This window comes from Entelurus aequoreus, linkage group LG18 (assembly GCF_033978785.1).
Source record: "Entelurus aequoreus isolate RoL-2023_Sb linkage group LG18, RoL_Eaeq_v1.1, whole genome shotgun sequence".
Lineage (NCBI taxonomy): Eukaryota > Metazoa > Chordata > Actinopteri > Syngnathiformes > Syngnathidae > Entelurus > Entelurus aequoreus.
In genome coordinates this window covers 19,318,679-19,331,589 of record NC_084748.1, presented here as the reverse complement: position 1 = coordinate 19,331,589, position 12,911 = coordinate 19,318,679, and the positions used below count along the sequence as shown (strand labels likewise).

The 12,911-nt window shown below is 37.4% G+C and overlaps 2 protein-coding genes across 2 annotated transcripts in view; one reads left to right on the top strand and one right to left on the bottom strand.

Annotated features, from left to right (window-relative positions):
* Positions 1 to 3,814, top strand: part of LOC133633916 (rho GDP-dissociation inhibitor 1-like) — a 39,952-nt gene extending 36,138 nt beyond the window's left edge. Inside the window, exon 6 of the mRNA XM_062026725.1 lies at positions 2,179 to 3,814. Within this exon, the coding sequence (XP_061882709.1) occupies positions 2,179 to 2,378 (200 nt within the window). The 3' untranslated portion in view covers positions 2,379 to 3,814. The remainder of the gene's footprint in view (positions 1 to 2,178) is intronic.
* A 1,254-nt stretch (positions 3,815 to 5,068) lies between these two features.
* Positions 5,069 to 12,911, bottom strand: part of ppp1r12c (protein phosphatase 1, regulatory subunit 12C) — a 40,023-nt gene continuing 32,180 nt past the window's right edge. The window contains exons 19-20 of the mRNA XM_062026724.1: positions 10,344 to 10,394; positions 5,069 to 6,548 (exon numbers count right to left, since the gene is read on the bottom strand). Coding sequence (XP_061882708.1) covers positions 6,462 to 6,548; positions 10,344 to 10,394 — 138 coding nt within the window. The 3' untranslated portion in view covers positions 5,069 to 6,461. The remainder of the gene's footprint in view (positions 6,549 to 10,343; positions 10,395 to 12,911) is intronic.

The window sequence follows — 12,911 nt, the reverse complement described above, 5'->3', positions numbered from 1 at the left end:
CATCTGCAACGAACGTATGCTGTCTTTAAAGGGGAACAGCCCTTTTTTGGAATTGTGCCTATGGTTCGCAATCATTATGAAAGAAGACCCCGAAGGGAATAAGCCGTACAAAATGGATGAATGGATGGACAGGTGTTTTAATTTTTTGGTCCTTTTTAACTCGTAAATAAACATAAATAAAGTCTGCTTACAATGGAACCAATAGAAAGTCCTCTATTCCGCCCATGAAGCCATCCAAAAAGCGTGAACAATACTCCATTTACATTTTCATGACTTGAATAAAGTATCAAGTATCAGCAATGTTAGAAACATTGTTACTATAAGTGCTAACTATTTTAGCAGAGACAGCTCAATAGTGAATGCTGCTATGTTGACATCATCAGCTGGTGAGCCGCTTTTTCGCCTTGGAGCTTGTGGAAGATTATTCTAGATCATAAATAAGGGAGGGGGTTTTGCGCCAGAGAGGACCCTTCGTATTGCCCATGTGCCAGTGTCAACAACCCGGAAAAAGATATCATTCAATAAAAACATAGCAACAATTGTAATGAAGAGTAGACTGTTTATTTGCTTCACAAATGAAAAGAACGGAACATTTTGAAGGGCATCGATGGTAGAAGAAAAGAAACAGATTTATTTAAGAAGGTAGCTAAGGAAATGTAGAATGCCAGCTTAATTCCGACTCTGAAACGAAATACGAATGAGATGAAAATAATGAAGCAGGTATATTAAAGGCGAATAATAAAACATACACAAACCTCTTCACGTTGCATTTGTGCACTCTAAACTGATTCACTTTCCTCAAATCTGGCAAGATAGTCCCAAACATTCCTTTGGATATCAGTCAGAGCACAAACAATCCTTTTCTTCGGATATAAAACTCCTTCCATTTCACAGAGCCTTTTGAATGAACTTGGAGACATTCAAAAGTTTTGTTTCCATGATTCTCCGTCCGGAAATTCCTTCAAAAAAACTCTTCTGCCTGTCACACCTTGCATCAGACCTGCATCTGCCCCGATACTTTCTTGGTAGTAGCGCATACTTGCCAACCTTGAGACCTCCGATATCGGGAGGTGGGGTGGGGGGCGGTCGGGGGTGGGGGGCGTGGTTAAAAGGAGAGTATATTTACAGCTAGAATTCACCAACTCAAGTATTTCATACATATATATATATATATATAATTTATTTTATTATACATATAAATAAAATAAATACTTGAATTTCAGTGTTCCGGAGGCTATCCAGTAGATGGCAGCATTGTCCTGTTTAACTTCTCCGTTCATGAATGAGTATATCATTTCGGCCACCGTGTTCAATGGAGAAGTCTGTTCTACAAAATGTACAGGCAACATACATACCCCTCCCCCTTCGAACTGTCCTGGATGAACTGAAATTCTTGTTTCTATTTGTTTTGGAACTTGCAAGCGTCCCCCGCTAAAAACGGGAGGGTTGGCAAGTATGTAGTAGCGTCATGTTCGTAGCGCAATGCTATTTAACATCAGCATAGCCATTAGAGACCTAATATTTGAAATCTGTGCCAATATCGCCCTTCAAAATAGATGCACTTTCGGGAAAAATCCAAAGCCCTCTATATTAGAGCGGACATCACTTAAAACAAGTTGTAAGGATCTGCAGATGGCGAGTGTGATGTCATAGGTCAACCGAAAAAGGGCGGCGTGGCGAAGTTGGTAGAGTGGCCGTGCCAGCAATCGGAGGGTTGCTGGTTACTGGGGTTAAATCCCCACCTTCTACCATCCTAGTCACGTCCGTTGTGTCCTTGGGCAAGACACTTCACCTTTGCTCCTGATGGCTGCTGGTTAGCGCTTTGCATGGCAGCTCCCTCCATCAGTGTGTGAATGTGTGTGTGAATGGGTGAATGTGGAAATAGTGTCAAAGCGCTTTGAGTACCTTGAAGGTAGAAAAGCGCTATACAAGTATAACCCATTTATCATTTATTTAACCACTGTAAAATGAAGTAAGCGTCCCCCAGTGTACGGGAGACACATGATCAATAGTCGCATGGACACTTGGATATCACATGTAGGTGTGAAAATACAAAAAAACCCGAACTATTTGAAAACATTTGACTAATTTAGTGCATGGAAACGTACTGACTGATGTTGTCGAACGAAAATGCAAACGTCGTGATGCCTTTTTGAATACGTTTGTCTTTGTCCACAGTTGACAAGTCCGACTACATGGTGGGCAGCTACGGACCTCGCCCTGCCGCCTACGACTTTCTGACCACGGTGGAGGAGACCCCAAAGGGCGTGTTGGCGCGAGGCAACTATGTCATCAAATCCAAGTTCACTGACGACGACAAGCACGACCACCTGAGCTGGGAGTGGAACCTCAACATCAAGAAAGACTGGAAAGACTAAAACGAGGCCTTTTTGGAAAAGAGGGCGGCGAATGAAAGCATCTGTCCATACGCCCAAATACCTGCAGTCCACCATTTCGGCCTTCTGTTTTTTTTTTACGGTCATATATTTCACGTTCCTCTTCCATCAGCATCAGTAGCAGAACATTGTTCTCCTCTAATGTCCGCCATCTTTATTCCCACGATGCTGTCTTCCTCCCAGAATGAAGTACATGTGGGAAAGCAAGTGTACAATCAACTTTGGGTGTAGTTGTATCACTGTTGTGTAACCTAAGTATTCACTGCTCAACTTGTCCAGCTGCCTTATTGTTATCGCTACTTTCTACGCTTGTCACTTCCTGCTTGGACTTAAGGGCTGACTTTGCAAACATCTGCAGCCCACTTGAACCCCACTTTCTTAAGAATAACTGCTTAGGAAGTTGGTGAATGTTAATTGGAGGGAAAAAAAAGCCTCAAGGCCTTATCGCTAAACAGTTTCATTGTTTTGTCATTTTGCGTCGGCATTGTTACGCTTCTGCCTTAATGTTCATGTTCCCCCTGCAACACACTTTTGCCAACTTCATGCTTGTAGAATAGGAACTCACATTGTGTAAGAATCTACTTAGTTCCTGAGTGTGCAACGTTCGACTAGCTACTGTATTACTGTCGTTCACTAACAATATTTACCTGCTAGTAAAGTCCACTTCCGTTATTGTTTGTTCCTTGGCTGCCATTAATTCATGTTAGTCTCTCCCCACACTTCGCATTTTGACTGTTAAAACAGTACAGAATATGAACTCAAAATACAACAAACAAAAGATTATGAGACACAATTTGTGTCACTTTTCATCTTCGAATGTAGCTATGTTGAATACGTTGCGAAAGGGGAGGGACTAACTTGAAATAGTGGCGGCTCAGCCAGGAGCCAACCAGAAGAGGCGGGTAAATAGAAGAGGCGGGTAAATAGAAGAGGCATTCCCAGTAAGTTTCGGAAAATAATTGCAAAAAAAATGTGCATACTTGGGAATTAAATACAGTGTAGAACACTTTGACTGCTGCTCATGTCGCCATCAGCCGCTGGAACCTCAACAGTCAGACTGCAGTACTATGTAGTAAAAGTACTGATACAAACAAGTGGGCGGTAACACGGCCTAATTGAACTTGTACTGTACCAGAACATGTGGATGTAGTGTTACCTTGTCATGTTGTATCCCTCCGCCGTTCATTTCTTCATGTTGTATCCCTCCGCCGTTCATTTCTTCATGTTGTATCCCTCCGCCGCACATTTCTTCATGTTGTATCCCTCCGCCGCACATTTCTTATTGTATCCGTGCGCCGTACATTTCATCATATTGTATAGTTTCTATGAAGTCACTGGCATGCTGGCGGGTTGTACACGACCTGACGTCATCATTTGTGAGTGTTCCCATTCGTCAATAAAATCTGCACAACTACGCCTTTAACGTGTGCTACTTCAACTTGTAACACATTTCACAGCTGTATACATAAAGTACAATTCTAGAAACGTCATGTATTTGGCTAGTGAATCGCTTGATAGTGTCAGGTTTTTTGGCGACAGTAAATGTTCTGAATGTTACATTTTCAATTGCTATAAGAAAAATAGAATCACTGCAACCGCATTATTGTCTTGCGTGGAATTTAACAAGAGACTGAACGTTTACTGAAATCTTTGCTTTAACAGGCCACAACTCCAAAAAATATGAACATGATATGACACTTTAGTAGGTAAACATACAATAATGTACATGCCACATAAGTTAATGAACATGTAATACACATTAGAACATGTCAATGGACATGTTACAATAATGAACATGTTACATGCGTTAAATAACACACTACAATAAAGAACATGTTTACAATAAAGAACATGTAACATGTTACAATAATAAACATGTTAACGAACATGTTACAATAATGAACATGTCACACATGTTAATGGCCATGTTACTTACATTAAAGAACATGTTACAAATAATGAACATGTCACATATGTTAGGCCATGTTACATACACTAAAGAACATGTTACAATAATGAACATGTCACACATGTTAATGGCCATGTTACTTACATTAAAGAACATGTTACAAATAATGAACATGTCACATATGTTAGGCCATGTTACATACATTAAAGAACATGTTACAATAATGAACATGTCACACATGTTAATGGCCATGTTACTTACATTAAAGAACATGTCACATATGTTAGGCCATGTTACATACATTAAAGAACATGTTACAATAATGAACATGACAGATATGTCAATGGACATGTTACATACATTAAAGAACATGTCACCTACATTAATGAACATGTTACATATGTTAATGAACATGTTACATGCTTTAATGAACATGTTATAAATTAAATATGTTACGATAATGAACATGACAGATATGTCAATGGACATGTTACATACATTAAAGAACATGTCACCTACATTAATGAACATGTTACATATGTTAATGAACATGTTACATGCTTTAATGAACATGTTATAAATTAAATATGTTACGATAATGAACATGTCACATGCGTCTATGAACATATTAAATATGTAAAAGAACATGTTACATATGTTAAAGAACATGTAACTTATGTTAATAAACATGTTATGTTAATGAACATGTCATTTCATTAAAGAACATGTTACATTTATGAACATGTTACATGAATGGACCTGTTACATTCGCTAAAAGAAACATTTTTCATTGAACATGTCACATTCGTTAAAGAACATGTCACATAGTATGTTAAAAAACATGTTCATTAATGAACATTTCCATCCACCTATTTTCTACCGCTTGTCGCTCTCGGGTCACCTATGTTAATTAACATGTTACGTGCGTTAATGAATGTTATGTTAATGAACATGTTACATTTAATGAACATGTCATGTTAATGAACATGTTACAATAATGAACATGTCATTTGTAAGAACATTAATGAACATGTCACATGCGTTAACATGTTGCATTTATGAACATGTTACACACGTTAATGAACATGTTACATTAATGAACATGTTACATTAATGCAGTGCTTCTCAATTATTTTCTGTGCAAGCTCAACAAATGCTTACATGCTGATTTATAGAAGGAATGCAATGTCTTTATCTCAAACTAGGAAGAAGAAAACATTTTGCGCCTCCCCATTGTCTGTCACAACTAAAAATAGTACCATTTGTCTATAAAATTGTTAAGTACACCACTAGATAACATTGTATCCTTAACATTAAAGAAAACAAAAAACAATGAAAGAAATAAGTCAATTTACAATAAATAAACAACCTTTAGTCTGTAACAGTCTAGATTTAATGTGCATCAAAAAGATTTAAGATTTTTTTTAAATTAAATCCTTATTAAACTAAAAAAAAAAATTCACAGAGTCCCCAAAAGAACGTCAATAAAATTGATCAGCAACATTAACTCATTATATAAAACACTTTACCATACAAAACAAAAACTAATGCAACAATTTGTGCTGTTTAAAAAAAAGATATATAAATCAACATGAGGAAGTCAAGTTTATTGGCTACACTGAGCATGTTTTGTAGTGCACAGCTTTATGAAGCCAGGTTTGAACCATGGTACTGATAAAACATGTTTCCCGGGGACAAACGCGCCTCCCCAGGGGGCCCTGCCACACTATTTGAGAAGTACTGCATTAATGAACATGTTACATCATTTTTAATGAACATGTTACATATGTAAGATGTTGCATACGTTTACTGAACATGATGTACACGCGTCTTCAGACAACACTGGCCAACACTGTACCATGCATTCAATTTGGCACATTTCTTCTTTTGCTGGTCACAAACTGCACTTTTTTATTTCTTCACCCTTTCTGACATCCAAACTTTGCATGGCTTTTAGTTTCATAGCACACATTTTGTACAAAACAAGGAACGAGAATGCCTTAAAATATTCCAGTTTAAAAAAATAAGAATAAAAGTGAATATAAAAGTGGAATTGAGGAGTCCACAAAAAGGTGCATTTTAGCTTACAGTAAATCTGCAACAGTCCTGAAAGTCTGTTCAATTGTTACCCTTTTATGCCCTTTTTTTTTTAGTGTTCATCGGGACAGTTTGCTGATGACTCGAATGAGGGCAGCGTTTTCATCCTTCAGCCTCTGGTTGTCTGCTTTCAGGTCTCCCAGAACCTTCGGGGGGGGGGGGAAGGGGGGACGAGAGAGAGAGAGAGAAAGAGAGAGAGAAGGCAAGAACACAATTGATTGAGACTTCAACATATTGAACACTTTTGATTTAGACTTGAACATTTGAGGTATTTTCAATGTTCTACTCCTGTGATATTTTTTTGCCATCTGAACATCCCCTCGGTTGATCAGTCCGTTGCAGTGGAGTTAGAGAGACCAGTTACTTTTGCGGAATTGTTGCAGTGTCATCACTACAAAATAGAAAATCCCCAGTACCAGATGGTTATACTCCCAAATGTTTCAAAATTTTTATTGGACATGTACAATGAATCGTTTGAATCTGGCCGCCTCCTTCAATTTCTCTCCTCTTAAAAAAAGGCAAGGATCCTTTGTCGAGCATTTCATATCCTCCTATTAGCCTAAATGTGGATTTTAAATTAAACTATTCTCCCTTCTATTATTAATGAAGATCAAACCGGGTTCATTCGAAATACACTCCTTTTATTATCTTTGACTTCTTTTTATTATACTGTATGTTCAGTGTGCCTGCTTCCAACACCCACAAACAAGTGATATCTAAGGATGCTGGAAAAGCATTTCACTGAGTGGAGTGGAATTATCTATTTTATGTCCTGGAGAGATTTTATCTAATGGATTAGAGTTTTATCTAATGGATTAGGCTCCTTTAGTCATTTCCTGAGGCCTTGGTCAGGACAAATAATATTAAATCCCAATACTTTCCCCTCTTTTGTTTACACGGCAGGGTTGTCCTCGGAGTCCATTGCTTTTTGCTCTTGCCATTGGACGTCCCCTCTTTTGTTCTACACGGCAGGGTTGTCCTCAGAGTTCATTGCTTTTTGCGCTTGCCATTAAGCCTCTGTCAATAGCGCTTCATACTAATTTGCCTATCATGGGCATATGTAGACAGTCTCTCTCTCAAGACTTTCTCTACGCAAATGAACTCCTTCCATATCTCTCGGACATCTGCCTCTCGAACCGGCTGCCTTAAGTACTCTCCAAGATTTTGGAGCGTGTCTGGTTAAAAATTTAACTTTGGTAAAAGTGAAATATTTCCGATAAATTCTGCTGCTAAGAAATATCCTCTGCACAATTTTCCCTGTAAAATTGCCTCGCAAAGTTTCACATACTTGGGTGTCCTGGTCACACATACGCTTGCAGAGCTTTATAAAGCCAACTTTGTTCCGCTGTTGTCCAGAATTCAGGGAGATTTTGATCGTTGGTCCTTAGTTTATCTAGTGGCTTGTGTCAACTCAGTTAAAATGAATGTACTTCCGCGACTATCGCATAACACTTTTTCTCCCTTCGTCCTCCTTTCGTAAACTAGAAAGTGAGATTTTGGACTTACTTTGGAATAAAAAGACTCACATGTTACATAAACTATTTGCAGAGACCCAAATTGTCGGTAGGATTAGCCCTACCAAACTTTAGGTTTTACTACTGGAAAACCAACATTCGAATACTTAAATAATGGCTGCAATATGTAGCTTTTCAGGCCCCTCCATTATGGCTGTTTATGGAGTCTAACTCAACTAACCCAGTATCTCTTAGGGCTCTGGTTCACTCTCATTCACTCATCTACTTTCACTTCTACAAAAAATCCAATCGTAAAAACCTCATTTAGGATTTGGGTTCAGTTCTAAACATGCTTTCCCCTCATCTCTTATCGATAGTGCCTTTTTTAAAATGGTCAAGTCTGGGTATCAGTAACATTAAAGATTTATACATTGACAACATTTTTGCTTCTTTTCAGCAACTTTGTAATACATTTTTACTTTGCAATACATTTTCACTCCCTAAGCAACACTTTTTTAGATATCTACAGATCCGCAGTTTTGACCGTAATACCTTCCCTCGGTTTACAAAATTACCAACTGACACAGTTTTAAATGTGTTTCTGACATCGCTTCCAACTTTAAAAGGATCAATTACATGTATTTATAACCAACATTTTTCATTCACGCCTTGAGTCTCTGTATTCCATTAGGTCACTATGGGAGGTGGATTTAGGAGTGACCCTATATGAGGAGAGCTGGACGGGGGGTGGGCGTGGAAGGAACATTTGATATGGATTGGATTGTATTTCTGTCAACTGTGTGTCAAAAAAATTAAATGAACACATGTTAAAAAAAAATAAAATACTTGAACATATTAGAACACTATTGATTTAAGCGCTTTGAGTACCTTGAAGGTAGAAAAGCGCTATACAAGTATAACCCATTTATCATTATTTATTTATAACATATTAGAACATTACTGATTTTAAATGAAATATATAGAACACCATGTATGGAAGTAAAGCTAACTGTTGATCATGTGTTATTATACACGCTAATTCACCAATTATACGATAAACCAGTCAACGTTTTTACTATTTGCCGAATTAGAAGGGATTTAACGATATCAATATTTCATAGTACGATATCGTCACAGCATTAAGTACGATATTATTGTGGTATTGTCAAAAAAAATAAAGGCCGAGTAAATGTTTCCATCGTGTTTAAAATGAAGTGGCAGGAATGTTAAGGATAAACATTCTTACTGTAATTGAACACTAACAATGCACACGTTTTAATCATAGTTATTACGACAAACAAGTATTTTTTAAAGTGCAAAGAATACTGCGGGAACACAAAGTGTATCAAGTAACTTTAGTTTAGTGTCTTTAAAGTGACAATATAAACATCCAGTTTATCCATCCATCCATCCATTTTCTACCGCTTATTCCCTTCGGGGTCGCTGGAGCCTATCTCAGCTACAATCAGGCGGAAGGCGGGGTACAGCCTGGACAAGTTGCCACCTCATCGCAGGGCCAACACAGATAGACAGACAACACTCACATTCACACACTAGGGCCAATTTAGTGTTGCCAATCAACCTATCCCCAGGTGCATGTCTTTGGAGGTGGGAGGAAGCCGGAGTACCCGGAGGGAACCCACGCAGTCACGGGGAGGACATGCAAACTCCACACAGAAAGTTCCCGAGCGCAGGATCGAACCCAGGACCTTCGTATTGTGAGGTTTAACAAGTATAAAACAATGTCTTTCAACTTTTAAATTCCTGAGAAGCATCGTCCTCTGCAGTGGACATTGTTGTATAAGTTGGGAGAATGCTGATTCTCAGAAGGTTAACTGACAATTTAACTTTTAATAATGTAAATGCGTCACAAATATATGTTTGGCCTGGCTGGCTTCTTGGTTTTACATCAAGGATATTTTCCGGGTGTCGGCATCAAGTGGCCAACTACTTGTATTCTTAGTTGTGGACACAGTTTTTCTTGCCGTTTTTGATTTATACCAAAAGGAAAGAACTGTTTGTTCACTCAATCATCAGACCGACAATAGACTCCAACACCATATTTTCTCCTTTATCGGTTTTGTGTCTATACTTCTGATTTAAACTTTGCAGGAGGTTCTCGACTCTGCTCGCCACACTGCGCAAGGGACCTTGGGATATGTAGTTTACTTCCCGGAACAGCCCATTTCATAGTGCTGGATAAAAACTACATTGACGGAAGTACTCCAAGTTCTCGTTTGATACGGTCACATACCACGGCATTATTGCTAGCATTTTGAAACCAAAATACCGCATTATTCACAATACCCTTACATCCCTACAAATGAAAAATAAAGAAGTAAAAATTAACTCTAGTGGTCAAAATGATAAAATGCTGCATGAGTAATAATCAATATAGCAATAAATATACAATCTATTAATATTCACACACTCAGGAAGTATAAGTACACACTTATTGCAGTGAACTGACAAAAACTGAGTCACAACCTTCAGCTCGTCTTCCAGTTCCACTGCTTTCCTGTGGAGGGCCAACTTCTCCTGGAAATTAAAACATGAAAAAGTGAGAGCGGTACAGCAATACTTACATTAATAAAACAGGGGTGTCCTAACTTTTATTACCAAGGATGCACTTAGAAGGTTTTACTGTATATTTTTTAAATCATACTCGAGCAGATGCTGTTAAAAATGATCAGCTTTGAACTTTTTCTCCTTAAGTTACAATTTTTTGCTTTGTACCATTTTTAAAAATATATATATATAAATGTTTGACCATATATACACATACATATAAACATATATACAGTATATACATACATATAAACACACACACGTATATATATATATATATATATTAGGGCTGTGAATCTTTGGGTGTCCCACGATTCGATTCAATATCGATTCTTGGGGTCACGATTCGATTCAAAATCGATTTTTTTTTTCAATTAAACACGATTCTCGATTCAAAAACGATTTTTTTTCCCGATTCAAAACGATTCTCTATTCATTCAATACATAGGATTTCAGCAGGGTCTACTCCAGTCTGCTGACCTGCAAGCAGAGTAGTAGATTTTTGTAAAAAGCTTTTATAATTGTAAAGGACAATGTTTTATCAACTGATTGCAATAATGTAAATTTGTTTTAACTATTAAATGAACCAAAAATATGACTTATTTTATCTTTGTGAAAATATTGGACACAGTGTGTTGTCAAGCTTATGAGATGTGATGCAAGTGTAAGCTACTGTGACAACTGTTCTTTTTTATTTTTTATAAATGTCTAATGATAATGTCAATGAGGGATTTTTAATCACTGCTACATTGAAATTGAAACCAATATTGATACTGTTGTTGATAATATACATTTTTGTTTCACTACTTTTGGTTTGTTCTGTGTCGTGTTTGTGTCTCCTCTCAATTGCTCTGTTTATTGCAGTTCTGAGTGTTGCTGGTTCGGGTTTGGTTTTGGAATTGGATTGCATTGTTATGGTATTGCTGTGTATTGTTTTGTTGGATTGATTAATTTTTTAAAAAATTAATAAAAAAATTAAAATCGATTTTTAAAAAATGAGAATCGATTCTGAATCGCACAACGTGAGAATCGTGATTCGAATTGGAATCGACTTTTTCCCACGCCCCTAATATATATATATATATATATATATATATATATATATATATATATATATATATATATATATATATATATATATATATATATATATATATATAATGTATCTACAAATATGTATATGTATGCATAGGTGTACACCGCCTACCGCCCGAATGCAGCTGAGATAGGCTCCAGCACCCCCCGCGACCCCGAAAGGGACAAGCGGTAGAAAATGGATGAATGGATATATTTATATATATATATTTACACATATATATGGGGGCTGTCAATCTTAATGCGTTAACGCATGTGATTATCAAAAATACATTATTGCATTATCAACTATGACTGATTAATAATCACTTTCGGGTTAAGCCTGACACGTGCATTTGTTGTCTGTGATCACGATGAGAGGCGGCAAAAAAACTGAGGTAACTTGTTGATATTGCAGCAACAAACGATTTTATCATGGGCACACATCAGGTTTAAAATACTATCTTAAAGCAAAAGAATGGCAGAGAATGGTGCCGACAGTTTTGTCAATCCTCTTGGCAATTTCTTTTGTAAAAAGCTACTAGCTACAAATCGAATGACTTTTCCCGGGGATATTGGAGACTTTTTTGTGTCTTGGAGACACTGAGATGAAAGCACGCAGCAGTCACCGTCCTCAGCGAGCATTGACGGCTGCTACCGGTCAGCTGGTGCTGCTGCACCGATAATTACATGCTAGCTACATTGACAACAAGCAGAGGAGAACACTACGCTAGCAAACTTGACTGATTAATTGTTGTCAACAAAAGTAGCACAGTTAAAAATATGCCTTTGCTAAACAGACAGCCACCGCATGCAGGACATCCAACACCTGTTAAGACCAAGTCCTGCGAGAAGATATCATTCATATCACCACAGCTGATCTGTCGTGCCTTGAAGAGGCAAAAAGATAAACTGTACTACACAAAGAAGAGCACCAGCTTGCAACTACAGACTAGATGTGAATTTATTTTTGCTTCTTGGAGAATGTTGGACATCTGTATTAATCACAACAAGCTGGGGTCGCAATTTACAAAAAAAAGAGATCAGCATTGTCATCTGAAAAAGATAAACAAGCTTGTTTGTTTCAACAACTGTTTAAACTAAAGAAGAGTAAATGGTGCAGTATGTTAAGTTGTTTATGAGTGTTATTATCGATTAGTAACTGTACCTTGTTTGCAAGATCCTTGCAAACTGCAGAATTTCAAAATGTGCACTTAATTTTTAGTATACTTAATTTCACCAAGTTTTGCGTAAATGAATGACTTGCAGTTCAGTAAAACATTTAAAAAACGCTTCTCTGTGACAGGGGTCGGCAACCTTTATCACTCAAAGAGCCATTTTGACGAGTTTCACAAATTAAAGATAACAATGGGAGCCACAAAACTCTTTTGAAATTTACAATGAAATAACACT